The following is a 15,710-nucleotide window of genomic DNA, read 5'->3' on the forward strand; positions in this document are numbered from 1 at the left end:
TGGCTGTAGTTTTTATGCCACTTTGTACCCGTTTTACGAAGCATTGCCTCCCGTCTCCATGACAACCACGGTGTTTTGGATTACCTGGCAACGTCGCCTACTTACAGACCCTCGTGTTGGCCATAAGGCTTCTCGTTCAGACGAAAACATTTTTCATTTATTATCTGAAACTGGTATAATGAAACATGAGCGAGGTAAGTGTCCGCCAGAAAACATCAAATACAATCTACCTTCGGGTATCAATAAAGTCAACTTAACTTAACTTGTAGAGAAGAAAATTTTGTCGTGTGAAGCAGTAACTGAGTAAAGAAGCTAATGAGAACGTTAGCATTAAGGAACAGCAAGGACGGAGTCACAAATGAAACTGGTGTACGGTAATAGTGACGATTACAGACTGCGATAAATGAAAGAATTAAAATTTAGTCCTGTAGAAGTATGGGAAGACATAATCTGTAGCGAATATATTGGCCAGTTAGCAGAATTAAAGTGTGTATATGCAGAGAGAAGATGCTAATGAGACATTCCTGTACCATGCGAGTTTCGTTAAAACTATTTTGGTCTCCTGGAAATTCACCCTGAAGGTTGAGAATTTTGCGGTTTGAAAGTCACTTCATGGCCAAAATACAGTATAAGCAGTGGTGGAAGTTATCAACTCAACAATGTTTAAAAAAAGCAAAAGTCTTGTACAGAAAAAGTAAATGTACAGAACAATTTGTATTGAAGTGTTCTGATTATTTTATATTTTATAACATGCAAATACATATACATCATAGTTGCTGAAATATTTGGGCACTGACACAAGATAGCAATAAACATATTCATTATGAATATTTGCATAAAATGCAGTTTTATTTTGAGAGGCTTGCATTATTTGCATTATTTACCAAAATTGGTTAAAGGACAAGACCGTTTTTTTGACATTGGGCCCTTGATTTCACATTATAATATGATGTTCTACTCACCCCTGCTTGTTGTTGGTAATTTGGAGCTGTTCCGAAGATATTCGAGAGGTGTCTGGCTTCTCTCTTGAGATATTCGGCCATGAAACGGTTTCCTATGGGCAACGTTATACAGGCACAAACTATGCTGTTTATAATTTATTAATTACTGTACACTAGCACTGATAACGTGGAGGTGCGTCGCTTACTTAAAAAAATCCGGGTTACTGTAATTTTGAATTTTTGTCGTAAAGTGTGTGTTACTGACGTCATCATCGTGCTACTACCACAGACAGCCCACAGACAAACACACACAGACTTTACGACAAAAAAATCAAAATTACAGTAACCCGGATTTTTTTAAGTAAGCGACGCACCTCCACGTTATCAGTGCTAGTGTACAGTAATTAATAAATTATAAACAGCATAGTTTGTGCCTGTATAACGTTGCCCATAGGAAACCGTTTCATGGCCGAATATCTCAAGAGAGCAGCCAGACGCCTCTCGAATATCTTCGGAACAGCTCCAAATTACCAACAACAAGCAGGGGTGAGTAGAACATCATGTTATAATGTGAAATCAAGGGCCCAATGTAAAAAAAACGGTCTTGTCCTTTAAATTTGTGCACCCTTCAGAATCCATCCAGCTGGTTTATTTAAAGGCCATCTGACACATTATTAGTGGTTTACACTTTGTCGTGAACCCTCTGGTTTAGACTTGGATAATGATATGCCTACATCCTGGAGCGTGATGCTGTACTGCATATGATGACATCAGTTTAAAAGATCCATACATGTTTGAAACATTATTTTTTTGTTTACTGTCCTCGTTGCAACCCTGGTGTTGAACATTGGCCAAATCTGTACAGTTTCCACTCTGTTTGCTGAACAAGACAAAGACACTGATGGCTTTATATTTTCGCTTTCAGGCAGAGAAAACATCAGCCAAGGCTTTCTCTGCCATAAGGAGTTTGTGGAATACCTTCCAGGTGGACAAAGTGGACACTGATGGCTTCAACACAGAGGAAGACGAGGATGATTTAGCAGGGAGGAGGCAGTGTAAGCTATTAACAGTTAGGCTGCATTTGGATGATGTGTATATTATATTTAGCTTAACTGTTGCTGACAAATGAGTGTGAAAATGATAAAGGAACTGTGTGGAGATAAGCAATGTGTTGCTGTGTGGGGGAAAGTTTATCTCACCTCATTTTTTATGGCATTACATATTAAACAAGCTCATTTGTGAACAAGATAATCAAATTGCATGAAGTTAATTTGGCAAAGGTCAGATTTAATGCGCAACAATTATAACAAACATAAGGATTGTAAGAAAAAGGACATGAGACACCATTATTAAAGGTGTGACGTGTGTTCCCACAGTATCTATAGAGCTAAGTCAGACTCTTCGGACCAGGCAGCTGCTCATAAACTTCCATGGTGGCCGACCAGTTCTGAGTCTCCGGGCGCCGCTGGATCTCGTAAACTTTCCAACTATCCCCCGCCCCCGATGGCCCATAGAATGTGAGGTCATCAGTGACATCATCCAGCATATAGGTAATTTTTCTTTTTTTTTTCATAATTTTATGTCACCGAGTTTGTTTCTGACATGCACAAGGACTTATCAAAACCCTCCAAAGCAGAAACAATATATCCAATCTTCAGTAGGAGGAATAAGCGATATAGTTTAAACGTTGTTATGCCCTTTTGTTATGAAACACATAATGACACAAAGATAATGTGTGTTTTGTAGAGTGGGACCCCCCGGAGCCAGAGCCTTTTTATCAGCCCACAGGAAATGAAGGGACACCAATGTCAGTTGGAGAGCAACGGGGGAAGGTTGTCTATTGCAGTGACCCTGGTAACTCCTAATAAGAAGGGTGGTCTTATATGAATCTGAGAGCATCTTCCAGACATTTGTTTATTAATGTATAAATCTCTACTTATATGATTTTATTGCATATTATGTGCCTTGGTCCTCATCTCAATGTGTTTTTTAGATACTCAACTAGCAATTTTTGTGTTTTAAGCAACCAAGCGTCCCTATTTCACCTGCTCTCGTGCCGGAGGAGGCAGAGACCCCATAAAGAACACCACTTCCCATGTCAATCATACAGACTTCACGCTTGAGTTTGAGTCACGCTTTGAGAGTGGGAACCTTCAGAGGGTACTCCAAGTGTGAGTCTCTGCAGTCTAATCAATTAATGTCTTTGCTACATTTTTAGCTATAACATATCCCCCTTGTGAGTTTTTACTGTAGCTCACGGTAAACCTTCTCTCTACTCGTATGTCTTGCCTGGTCAGGGGTGTCTATGACTATGAGCTCACCCTGTGTACGGACATGTACACCGTGAAGCACACACAGTGGTTTTACTTCAGGGTGAGGAACATGAAAGCTGGAGTGACTTACCGCTTCACTATCACCAACCTGATGAAGAGCAGCAGCCTGTACTCTCAAGGCATGAGACCACTCCTGTACTCTGAGAGGGCCGCTGAAGAGAATGCTGTTGGATGGCAACGCACAGGCTCCAATATTAGATATTATCGGAACTGCAGTCAGGTAGGCGGCATCTGGATCCTCTTTAGTTTGTGCAGTCCAATTGGTCAGTGTCAATTTAGGAGATTGAAAATGAACTTTGATAACAGATTACAGAGTTAAACCAGGCAGTACAAACAAAACAAACTTCCTATAAGAATATAATTGATTATTTCTACTCTTTGTTTCAACCAAACTTGAAATTGTGTTAAAAGACAGAATTTCATTTATAAACATTGTTTCTGTGTCTATTTAGAATGCAAATGAGAGCAACAGTGACACCATCACCGTGCACTCACTCACCTGGACTCTCCAGTTCCCGTATGACTCAGACACCTGCTACCTGGCCCACTGCTACCCCTACACATATTCACACCTGCAGCGCTACCTTAGGCGGATTTCTTCCAATCCAACAGTGACGCCATACTGTAAAGTGCGGGTCCTGTGCCACAGCCTTGCCGGGAATGCTGTATATGTGGTAACCATAACGTCTAGGGGGGCCGGCAGGCTGGAAGGCAGCAACAAGAAGGCTGTGGTGGTGACAGCCAGAGTGCACCCTGGGGAAACCAATGGCTCCTGGATGATGGAGGGATTCCTGGACTTTCTGCTTGGGGATTCAGATGATGCTCAACTCCTCAGGGATAATTTTGTTTTCAAGGTGCTCATCATCAACAAAATACATTGCAGTTTGGTTGTGTTGCCTTTGTGAATTACTTTGAAGAGGCCAATATTTTGTGAGTTAGTACCATGTATTCAGTAAAGTATATTCCTATCAAAGTTTTCTGCATTTTTGCTTTACATTCAGAGGGGTACACTTAATCTGTTGGTTCCTTTTTTGTGGTGCTGCAGGTGGTGCCAATGCTGAATCCAGATGGTGTGGTGGTGGGCAACTACCGCTGCTCTCTGGCAGGCAGGGACCTCAACAGAAACTACAAGACGTTGCTCAGGGATTCCTTTCCTTGTGTGTGGCACACCCGAAACATGGTGGAAAGGTGATTCATTACACATGCATGAACAAACAAACCGATGGTATATGAGGGAGCTTTGACTGTAGAAATTTAATTTTAGCCTGCTTTCAGGATTACCTTTTGATGTTTACTTCACTGTGAAATGCCTCCCGTTTTAAAATAACAAAACTTTCAAATATTTAGTTTCCCAAGAATAGTTCAGCTTGTGTTTGCCTGCAGTATCCTTCGCTTTGGTTATTGGATTTGGGAGAGTTGACCACGATTTCTTCTGCATGTAACTGTGGTTCTGTTTTGCCACACCCTCCCCAGACTAAAGGCTGAAATGGATGTACTTCTGTACTGTGATTTTCATGGCCACAGCCGTAAAAACAACGTCTTCATGTATGGATGTAATAACCGAAGTGACGCTTCCCTCAAACTTCAAGAGAGAGTTTTTCCATTAATGATGAGCAAAAATGCCAGTAATAAGGTCAAGTAACCTTTCAAATGTTTATTTGCCTGAAAAACATTGAAAACATTGCTGCTGCTTTAAAATATTGCATGCATTACATTAGTACACATTTACCACCTCTTAGAGATTGTATTCATGGTATTGGTTTATACACTCAACACTCAAAGTCCCTCTCTTCCTTAGTTCTCCTTTCAGAGCTGTAAATTCCGGGTCCGGAAGAGCAAAGAGGGCACAGGACGAATCGTCATGTGGAGACTCGGCATCAAAAACAGCTACACTATGGAGGCCAGCTTTGGAGGCTCCACTCTGGGTGAGTATAAGCTCTGTGAATGTCTGCATGTATTTTGTGTAATTGTGTGTATCGTGCATAAGATTCTACAATATAGTCTATTCTAACTTTAGAAAATAGAAAAGGAACTCATTTTACCACTCGAGACCTGAAGTCCCTGGGCTTTTACTTTTGTGACACCCTGCTGGACTTCTGCGACCCAGATCCAACAAAGGTGAGAGATATAGCAACGTGTCACACCAGAACATATGCAGAAAACTTGGGCTACATTACTGAGCCTCTACTTCACTCCAAGAGAAGACATTTTAACACCTTATACATACCTGGATGCTCTTCTTTTAAAAACTTGAATTCTAAAGTCTGGTATTTAAATGTGTGCATTGTGCTTTTTTGTCTTCTGTGTCTTTTTTTATTTTAGGTCAGTTACTGTTTGACAGAATTGGGAGCAATGTTGAGGAAGGACGTCAGAGAAAGAATTGGCAAGGATTTGAGCACTGACTGTAACTTCTCTGTGTCTGACCTGGAAACAAGGTAATGTGGTACTTATTTTATGAAATCCCATGCTATCCACACCGAGGAAACATGAGCCTGATATAAAGCATGCTCTCATTCAGTAGGAATGTAAATATCTTTCCTCTGTGTCCACAGCACCAGTGGTTCCAACAGTTCAGATTCAGACGGACTTCCGATTAATTTACTGAACCAGCCACAGTCTGTCCTTCCACAGGTATATTGACACATCTGACACTGGCTCATTTTATTTGAAAGATTAATCTCGTTTGACTCTGCTATCAGTTTACCACATGCTCACATTGCTCTCCTGCACAGGAAACGCCGGAGAAAAAGAAAAAGAAACGCTTGAAGAGTCGCAAAGAAAGGAGCAGGCTGCAACCAGACACAGTGAGAAACAACACAGAGCCAAAGGTCCTGCAAAGCAGCAGCAAAAATATCACGAGACTAAGAGTTATCATTGTTTTCACTTTGCATATTTATGAGTTAATACATTGATAAGACTGATGGGTGAGTGGCCTTTGCAGGAGTCCAACCTGCTCTGTGACAACACACAAGACAGCATCCAGAAGAAGCCTGTTGGAACGAGGAAATGGCAGGTATGAAACTAAGAGTAAAATATGTTTAAGAGACAGAGACAACCGGGTGAAGAAGTGAAATTTAATGAGGTGTGACTTTTAAAAGTTCTTTCTTTATTAAGCTTAATGACCTGATAAGAAAGGCTGGGATCCCTACTCCCACCGCTAATGCGGTCAGCCAAGTGACACTGTGGCATGGCTGCAAGCCCATCGAGGTAGATGAGATCACCCCACTCTCTATTCTGCATGATAACACAACAGCCATGTTTGTATAGCAACCAATTTGTTACCTTTAGAATGAAACTAATTGCAGACTTTTGACATTTAGAACAGCAAAATGTTATTCGTAATTATGAAACTAAATTTGGGATATGTGCCAATTTGTGTTTTAGGAAGACCGTGCGGAATACTTAAGGACATCTTTCCAGCATCGCAAGACAAGAGCATGTCCACATCGCAACACGCACTCAGCTGCGTCACCTCCCTCAGGTAGGCTTGTTTTAGCGGTAAGCTGTATTTTGTACGGTTTATTTTGGAGACACAGTCTTTGGATCAAGACAGAATAATCCGTAACCATTAAAGCATCAGGAAATCTCTCTGTAGCGGCGAGTACATGTCTGACTTTCTGCACAGGTGACTTAGTGACAGATAGAAGACAGTGGAAATGTTCTTCTCAGCTGCTGCACTTGAGTGCATTCCTTCCACCTCCAGCAAATTCCCCCTATAAAATCTGCAGAGGTTAGTCTGCATGCTCAGAAGTTTCTCAGTCAATTGTAGCTTTTCTCAAATTGTAGCTCTTTTGTAGTGAAACTTATCTCTCTCTTTCAGGGTTACCACCTTTCTTTACTGCGCCCTGCAGGTAAACTTCACAGACTCATTATGTCTTCATTAATAGACAGTACATGCGGAATATGTTCAGATTCAGAGGTGCTGTGTTTCTCCATCACCATGCATGTCAGTATGGTTCCAGCCATTGTTCCAACGAAGTGCCTGCCGACGACTTCCACCGCCAAGTCCAGTGGTCGGCCTAACTTTAGAGGCAGAAATTCTGTACGGGCTTCGGGACACCACTTTGTGTTAGAGGACTCCTCCACCTCGAACACAGACAGAACTGAGACCAGATGGCAGAATGAGGACCCGGATTCTTCTGAAGGTTCATCTGCACACATCGATTAAGAGTTATTTTTCGTGTCAACTAAGTTTCATTAGGCAAACCTCACCACCATGTTATCTTATTTTGTCAGTGAATCTCTCAAAGATGACATGTGAACCACTTGGTGAGCAGAACCAGGGAGATCACAGCCCTGGCACCCCCCTGAGAGAAACTGAATCATGCAACAATGTCTGTGTGCCTGTACCCAGGGATCTGAGAGGAAAAAGATTATTTACCTTTAAATCTCATGACCTCTATCAGTCTGACTCTCATTCACTGTCTCAGTGAAATGTTTTGTTTGCAACTGCAGTTGAATTTTTGTATTTTTTGATAATAAATAAATAACTGCAGCTTTGTCTCCAAGGTCATTCCTTTCTCATTTTCCTCAAACTATGCAAATCCCCTTTAGTTGTCAAATGTATTTATAAAGCAAACAGAGTTGATAAAAGTGTTGTTCACGAGATTAGGGCACAATAATGGCAAAAGCTACCATGTCCACATGTCATGGTTAGAGTGGTTTCATGCTAAGAATCACAGCCACAATCACTTTGAGAGAGAAAGCTACACAAATACAGATAAATACAAGGCAGTGGTCACAAGAAAGTCTTCAGGTTTCATTTTCTGTCCTCAGGTGAGAACATTTCTTAACAGAGAACTACAAACTGATTCTGGTCACTAATCACAAGCCAGTGATGTGAGGGCAAAGCAAGGTGCAAATGTGTTTCTGTAGCACAATTAAACAATGGCCCAAATAAATTAACTTAATAAATTAACAATTTAACTAAAACTATCAAATGCAGCAGTGAACAGGAAAGTCTAAAGGTTTGATTTTAAAGAAGCAACAGTTGACCTGGGAGTTTGTGCCACATGTACGGTACATGAAAACTGAAAGCAGCTTCTCCGTGTTTAGTTCTGACTTTGGGGCAGAAAGCAAACCTGTTCCTGATGACCTGAGATGTCTTGAAGGTTTATAACGCCCCAAACCTTTTTTAGCTTTATAAACCAACAGCTGTATTTTAAAATCAACTATTTGATGAACAGGAAGCCGATGTAGAGAGCTCAGAAGTGAAATGATACGATCCACCTTTCTGGTCTTAGTAAGGACCTGAACTGTATTGTTTTGAGTCTGCCTGATCAATCTGTTGGGCATTTCAGTAAATATACTGTTAAAAGGACTTTTCTAAATCACTCTGAAACTTTTAAATAATTTAGAGGTTATAGTGAAGCTCGTCTGGTTAGATATGATATTTACAGAGAGATCCACTCAGATAAAATTACTTTGATTTACACCTCAGAGACACAGATGAGATGTAATGTATGAATAAGTGAGAAGTGAAAACATTTAGGAAACACTTAAAAACATTTTAATCTTTGATGTAATCATGCATAAATAAGCTGACAGTCTAATACTGACCAGATGGAACAAGAATTCAGAGCCTTTTGAGCCCTGGGAAGAGGCTTAGAAAGGTTTGAGCTTGTACCAGAGATTCTCAGTCAGACTGGGATCTGGGAAATTTGGGGGCCAGGCGAACACCTTGACTTCTTTTGTAGTGTTTCACAAGCAGTTCCTGACCAGTTTTGAACCAGGGATTCCTACCTGAACAAAGCTTTCCCCTTAATCTGTCAGCGGTTTTGATGTTTTGGCTGATGTGTTGGGTCTGTACATTGATCCTGGATTGATTGTATGGTTTTCTGCACATCTGTTTTGTGTAGTTATGAGACAAGATTTACTGACAGCAAACAATAATGCTTATTATTCAAAGAGTGTGCTGATAGGTAGTCGATGATCAGCTGCCAAATAAATGACACACAGGGTGCTCATCGTGCAGGAATTTACTGCAAAAACTACAAAAACAATGATACAATCCCATCAGACGTGTATAAAATACAAAAATAAATATGTTAAAACACATATGTATCACATACTGCTTGTAAAACATATGTAAGATATATCTCCGGGTGCCACTCCATGACATCAGTTTCAGAATTCAGTCAAACTGTCGGAGATGAAATTGGCTTTGTGTGTATCTGACCATGTCCCGCAGGGCCACAAAGCCAGAGAGGGCCTGGATAATTCAGGAGTAAAAACACATTTCACTCAGTCAGTCACACATACTTAACGAAAACATGCACAAAACACAGTAACATAAGTTTAAACTTAAAGTGGAAATGGTAGAGCTGCATCACTCCGTTTTTAGGACTCATACCTGTGTGAGTATGAATATGGCGAGAACTATGTGGACGCCTCTCTCCAAAGGCTGTACGAGAATGGCTTCATTAAAGAGCTGAAAGAGGATCAGTGGGAACTGCAGCAGGATGCTCAGCAGCCAAAAGCCGGCCAACTCCGGGACCTTGCACAAACACATTACACTCACTTCAATCTGCCCGTCAGTAGGTTTCTACATCAACTGTGTCTTTGGGCCCATCTGAGATGTCTCACCTTTTCTTGGAGGTTCCCGGCGTAACCGAGATAGAGTCTGATGGCCTCGATCAGCGTCATCAGCAGAAGAACAGTCACAAGGATGAACTTGTAGTAGTCTGGTAAGGCAGGATACTGGTAGAAACGACAACCACAGCAAGGTTGAGTAGACAAAGCTTTTTTTTGTGTGTGATTTGAGATTTTTTATGTCGATGAAAGAAAATATATAAACAGTCACATGTTGCAGGCTGACACAGTGAAACATCACAGTCATTTTGAGCACTCCAGACATATTTACTGATCAGTATTAAGGTTTTCTTTTAAACTATTTCAATTAGCTGAACTTTCAGAAAAGCTTCTGTTGTTTTTTGACACTCTTATCAACATAGAATGATCTCGATTATTCCCATGCAACATGTCTGCGACTGTAAACACATTTTCCAACACCTGCACCGCAGTTACCAAAGGCACGTCAATCATCAATTGCCCAATCAGAAGCTGTTTCCTGCAAGGCTACAACCCCTGGCAAATGAAAAACCCCCAAAACAATAGAACTGCCCCACTTAGACAATGGTCATTCGGCTTTTTTTAATTTATTTTGTGAAAAATTAAGAAAACCAAAGAAACAACACAGTCATATTAAATAGCGGAACATTCCTGCTTTGTAAAGAACACCTAAAATAAAATAAATTAATCTAAATTGTTGTTAAGTTTTTGCTTTATTTTCAGCTCAAGTAGAGAAAAATAAAATGACGGAATCCCAAACCAAAAGAATCCCACCGTGGCCCACACTTTGTTTCAGCTCCTCTAGCTTTTACAGGAGCTTGAATTCTTTGCGGCACGGACTTCACTAATGAATAACAATATTCTTAATTAATCAGGTTCTAACTTTCTTGTACAGCAGTTGATGGATCAGCTTTACAGGATGGAGCCTTGCCATGGACCATTTTTCCTCTTGGGCTCGGATCCGGACTGTTTGCTGGCCATGTTGTTGAGTCTTTCCTGAAAATGTTTGAAGACTCTTTGCTCTGTGTGAAGACGTTTTATCATCCTGAAAAATGTCCTCAGCATCACCAAACCTCAACCCAAAAATGTACAAAATTTCAAAGTATACCTGTGTATTTAATGTAGAGGTCTCCACTGGTCCTTTACCTTTTACTGGCTTTCAATTTGTGGACGTGTGCACAAATGACTGGGAACAGTCATACTCCGGGTCAAATGACCTTGTTGAAGGAGTTTTATAATCATTTCCTTTGACTCTTGTTGGGGCCATGTTTCCTGTCAATCAGACAGGTGCAACAGCTCAAAAAGCTGCAAACTATTTATTTTAACCGCAGACTCATTTACACATTTAAAACTTGCAGAAGTATTTGTTCAGGAGGGCAAATTACAAAGTGTTTTGTTCTTCATTTGAATAAAGAAACTGTTTTTAGCACTGGTCATTTATTATAAAGACGGAGCATCTTATATGCGACTTGACTGTGTCATCTGAGTGCCAAATCTACTCTGTCATAACAGTAATCACTCATTAATAGAACCGGTACTATTTTTTTGAAACCTGTATTTGATCTGAAAAAAATGCTTGGCAATTTTTTTTATAACAACAATCGTATTAAAACCTTTTGAAGCATGTTTTACAAAGCCAGGACGGTCAGCTATGAAATAAAAGTGCTTTGTGTCATATCGGTCTTTTCTTTTTAGTTTTTACCAACTGAACTAGCTGAGTGAACATCCTCCAAGTGTCGTTATTCCATCATTTTTGCCAGGGGTTGTGTATCCTTCACCAGAAGTAGTCTGAAATGTGTCCCTTTTAATGAGCCCTACAAAGCAATATCAAAAGTGGAAAAGGAAAGGCAGACAACAACACAGAATATAACATTTTTTAGACTTTGACACAGGTAAAATTTCTCCTTCGTTCTCTGCCGTCTTTCACTCACCTTCCCGTCCTAATCTGTCTTACCTTGAGGTGAAGCATTGCAATTTCACTGATCCACCACAAGGGGAAGAACCACATGTTAAAGTACAAAGACATCTGGAGCTGGAGGCTGGACAAAACCCGTTTGTCTGAAAACATAAAGACAACAGAACGTAAAAAAGATGGGAAAACCCCAAATTCTGCCTCAGAAACTGTACATCCTGATTCAAAACAAACATGGCTCACGCAGTTCTGCGGGGTTCTTGTTGCTACATCAATGCTAACGTGCATGCTAATTCGTCTCTGGCGTTATCTGCATTTCTTAGTACCGTGAGGCAAAAACGTGTCGTTATCTTTTGAGAACGACTCAGTCCAACTCTGGTCAAATAGAACATTGCGAGAAAAGTCCTCTAAGCGTCTTCTAATCGTCTCCGGCAACTCCATCGCGTCAGATACCCTCTGCTAAAAACAACATATCCACAGGAAAAACGCTTCCGCCTCTTCCTTGTTGTGAGGGCACCGAACGCTGCTTTCGTTTCCATGGATACCATAGAACTCTTTGTCTGTCCTCAACATAAAAACACATTTTCATCTTTTCACACACTACATTATGATAAGATAACTTTACAGGTTGATTATCAACACCACGACAATGATTATTACAAATGTGCTAATGTTCTTTGATTTCCCAGAACAAGGATAAATATTGTTCTTCATATCTTTTTGTCTGGCACTGTGTCGACGAATAAATGGCTAAACTAGCATCTATTTTATAACTAAAACCTTTTAATATAACGCCATGGACCCCCACATGGTCGATCACAAACATTTAGACATTTTTTACAAGTTTACAAGGTAGGCCTACAAAAAGAATGCATTATGCACAGATTTGTTGAAATTTGCTGTAAACAAACAACGAAAAAGTACTTTAAAGGACAAAAGCACCAAATCGTAAAACTTACAGATGCACAAAGAAATAATTTTGACCCAAGTACACATCCATAACTTCCTGGATAATCCTCTTAAAAAAAAAAAAAAAAATTAAATATACTTTGCACACTGCCAATTTAACTCTTAAACTCTTTTTTTCTAATTGGATTTGTATGAATGAATTAGACTATTTTGGAAGAGGTGTGTGTTACTTTGATGGGGAGGACCCAAATGCTGGCTCACAGATGAGAGGAGGGCAGGCAGGGATATGAAGAAACTTTAGTGAAACTAAGCAAAAGATGCCACAGTGGCAGGGAGCCCAGAAAACACACATCCACAATAGATTATATTATATTAGATATTTTATACTTGAGAGACTTAATAAAAATCTAAAGTGGGCTGGGATGAAAATCAAACCTACTAAGTCTAGAAGTATCTCAATAAGTAGAGGGAAATTAAGTGATAGAAAGTTTGTAATAGATGAAGAAAGCATTCCAATAATTAGGGAAAAGGCAGTAAAGAGTTTAGGCAGGTGGTATCAGGCAGACATGAATGATGGAGAGCGGGCAGTGCAGTTTCGGAAAGATGTTGCTGAGGGACTGGATAGAATAAATAAATCAGAACATCCAGGAAAGTTGAAGCTGTGTTGTCTGCAGTTTGGATTGTTTCCTAGGTTGATGTGGCCACTGTCTGTGTATGAGATTCCAATATCTGTTGTAGAGAAAATGGAAAGATTAGTTAGTTTTTATATTAGGAAGTGGCTAGGTGTTCCTAGATGCTTAAGTACTGTGGCACTGTATGGGAAGGGCATACTCCAGCTCCCAGTATCTAGTCTAGTAGAGGAGTTTAAATGTACTAAAGTTAGGACGGAGCTCCTGTTAGCTGGGAGTAAAGATGTGGTAGTCAGTAAGGTGGTTCCAAACCCAACTAAGGGGAGGAAGTGGAAACCAAGAATGGCAGCTCAGGAGGCAGAAGCAACTCTTAGACATACAGAGATTGTGGGTAATGTGCAAATAGGCCGGGGAGGCTTGGGACTTGGCCCAGGCAAACCAGTGTGGAGTAGAGCAGGTCCCAAGGAGAAGAGAAAGCTAGTTGTTGAGCAAGTTCGTAGACAGGAGGAAATGTTAAGGGGTGCAAAGGCAGTGGCTCAGGCTAAGCAGGGACGGTGGTTGAATTGGGAAGGTGTAGAGAAGAAAAAGCTTAGTTGGAAAGAACTGTGGAGTATGGAGGAAAGGAGTATTAGATTTTTGATAGGGGCAACATATGATGTATTGCCAACTCCCCAGAACCTAAAACTCTGGGTAAATGGAGACCCGTTATGTCCGTTATGTTCAGGTACTGCAACTCTAAGGCATATTTTGTCAGGTTGTAAGGTTAGTCTGTCACAAGGCCGGTATACATGGCGACATGACCAAGTATTAAGAAGCTTAGCTGCAGGTATTGAAGATAAACGAAGGCAGGTAAACTTAGGAGGGTCTAAGGTGAAGAGAGTATCAATTCAGTTTGTTCAAGAGGGGGAGAAAGTTAATAAGACGATAAGGAGGCACGGCAGCTTGGAGGATGCTTGTGATTGGGAGATGCAGGTAGATTTAGGAAATAAGCTTGTTGTTCCCCAGGAGATAGCCTCTACAAACCTAAGGCCTGCTATAGTCTTGTGGTCTAGGAGCAGAATGAGAGTCTATTTCATAGAGCTGACTGTTCCATGGGAGGAATTACTAGCAGAAGCATATGAAAGGAAAAAGCTTAGGTATGTGGAGTTGGGGGCAGAAGCAGAGCAGCGAGGATGGAAGGTTAGAATCTGTCCAGTGGAAGTAGGATGTAGAGGATTTGTTGCAAAGTCTGTTGTCTCATTGTTGAGGGAGCTGGGTGTAAGTGGACAGAATGTGAGAAAAATAGTGAAAGAGCTGTCAGATAAAGCAGCTAAATCCAGTCAGTGGATTTGGATCAGAAGAAGCAATAGCAGCTGGGGGCCCAGCAGGGGGGAGCACTCAGGGTAAACAGACTTTTGGAAGAAGCAAAGAAGAAATTCAGGATATTTAAGTGGAGGGTTTGGCCCATGTGATCCTTTTGAAATCAGGTGGCCATTTTGGGTGAGTTGGCTTTGAGTGAGGTGTATGGCTTAGTTTTTGGTGGCATTTTTGCTGATTATAGGACTGTTTAGGTGAGTTTGTCTGTTGAATCTGATAGTGTGTCTTGTCCTGCCTCCACCTCTGGCACCTTCTATACTTTCATTACCCCCTACCCGAACCAGGGTTTGAATCCCATTCCCGCTTATCTTACCTCTTTTATTTCTCCCCCTACCCGAACCAGGGTTTGCATCCCCACCCCGCTGTGACTGGTGTGCAGTTGGTGAGAGGCTGAGGTAGCTTGTGGCTGTAAAAGATGGTTGTTGTGGTGTGAGGAGCAGTGATGGCTGGCATTAGGGGGGTGACTCTGGGACGCCAGTGTTCACTGTCTAGCCTCCTGGAGGTGTCGTAGGCCCAACTAGACGAAACACTGATGAAAGGAGGTCCCCACCTGATGACCCCAATGATATGTTGGTCAGCACTGCTCACTGGTCTATATAGGGAGTATAGGGAATTACTCACTGAGTCTGGTCCTTTATTTTTTATTTTTTTCGTTAGCACAAGTTTCTTGTGTTTACCTTGAAAGAATTTATTCATCCCACAAAGGGGAAATTTACTTATTACAGCAGCAGAATGAAAAGTGTAGTATACACTACAGAATTAAAGTAAAAAGGGGCAAAAACAGACAGAAATATCTATAAAATAGCAACAAAAAGTACATTAAAACACTATAAAAACACTAAAAAGAGGAAAAAAAAAGTTCTGTGCTGCGGTAACAAGAGGCAACCCACGCGACACCATCTTGAACTTAGAAAGCAGAACTAGGAAGAAGAAAAACAAACACAACAATGGCAACAGGTTTGCAATTCACAAATGAAGCCTGAAGGTATGTTTTGATGGAGGTAATGGAGTGCCAATCAGTAACTCTACCCAGGTGTTAATCAAGGATAGGAAACAAACT

At 40.8% G+C, this 15,710-nt stretch overlaps 2 protein-coding genes across 2 annotated transcripts; one reads left to right on the forward strand and one right to left on the reverse strand.

Moving 5' to 3' along the window:
• The first annotated feature begins 185 nt into the window (after nt 1-185).
• Nucleotides 186-7,707, forward strand: agbl2 (AGBL carboxypeptidase 2). Its single transcript, XM_075470871.1, has 21 exons — nt 186-194; nt 1,867-1,996; nt 2,318-2,491; nt 2,688-2,795; nt 2,965-3,112; nt 3,239-3,494; nt 3,727-4,128; nt 4,320-4,462; nt 4,748-4,907; nt 5,073-5,199; nt 5,292-5,392; nt 5,597-5,709; nt 5,827-5,905; nt 6,007-6,141; nt 6,216-6,287; nt 6,389-6,481; nt 6,659-6,755; nt 6,900-7,004; nt 7,095-7,125; nt 7,226-7,419; nt 7,511-7,707. The coding sequence occupies exons 1-21, from the start codon at nt 186-188 to the stop codon at nt 7,705-7,707; spliced, it is 2,874 nt and encodes a 957-aa protein (XP_075326986.1).
• Nucleotides 7,708-9,138: 1,431 nt separating this feature from the next.
• Nucleotides 9,139-12,262, reverse strand: tmem17 (transmembrane protein 17). Its single transcript, XM_075470919.1, has 5 exons — nt 12,083-12,262; nt 11,799-11,902; nt 9,860-9,973; nt 9,627-9,770; nt 9,139-9,485 (listed from the first exon to the last, which is right to left on the reverse strand). Exons 1-5 carry the CDS (start codon nt 12,195-12,197, stop codon nt 9,408-9,410), a joined length of 555 nt encoding a protein of 184 aa, XP_075327034.1. The 5' UTR covers nt 12,198-12,262; the 3' UTR covers nt 9,139-9,407.
• Nucleotides 12,263-15,710: the final 3,448 nt, after the last annotated feature.

Source organism: Odontesthes bonariensis, chromosome 7 (assembly GCF_027942865.1).
Source record: "Odontesthes bonariensis isolate fOdoBon6 chromosome 7, fOdoBon6.hap1, whole genome shotgun sequence".
Classification (NCBI taxonomy): domain Eukaryota; kingdom Metazoa; phylum Chordata; class Actinopteri; order Atheriniformes; family Atherinopsidae; genus Odontesthes; species Odontesthes bonariensis.

Coding starts and splice junctions, on each gene's coding strand:
- agbl2 (XM_075470871.1), top strand. Junction 4,129..4,319: donor GGGATAATTTTGTTTTCAAG/GTGCTCATCATC, acceptor GTGGTGCTGCAG/GTGGTGCCAATGCTGAATCC. Junction 7,126..7,225: donor TTCTTTACTGCGCCCTGCAG/GTAAACTTCACA, acceptor CATGCATGTCAG/TATGGTTCCAGCCATTGTTC.
- tmem17 (XM_075470919.1), bottom strand. CDS start 12,197: ATGGAGTTGCCGGAGACGATTAGAAGACGCTTAGAGGACTTTTCTCGC. Junction 9,771..9,859: donor CCGGGAACCTCCAAGAAAAG/GTGAGACATCTC, acceptor TGTTTGTGCAAG/GTCCCGGAGTTGGCCGGCTT. Junction 9,486..9,626: donor CCATATTCATACTCACACAG/GTATGAGTCCTA, acceptor TGAATTATCCAG/GCCCTCTCTGGCTTTGTGGC.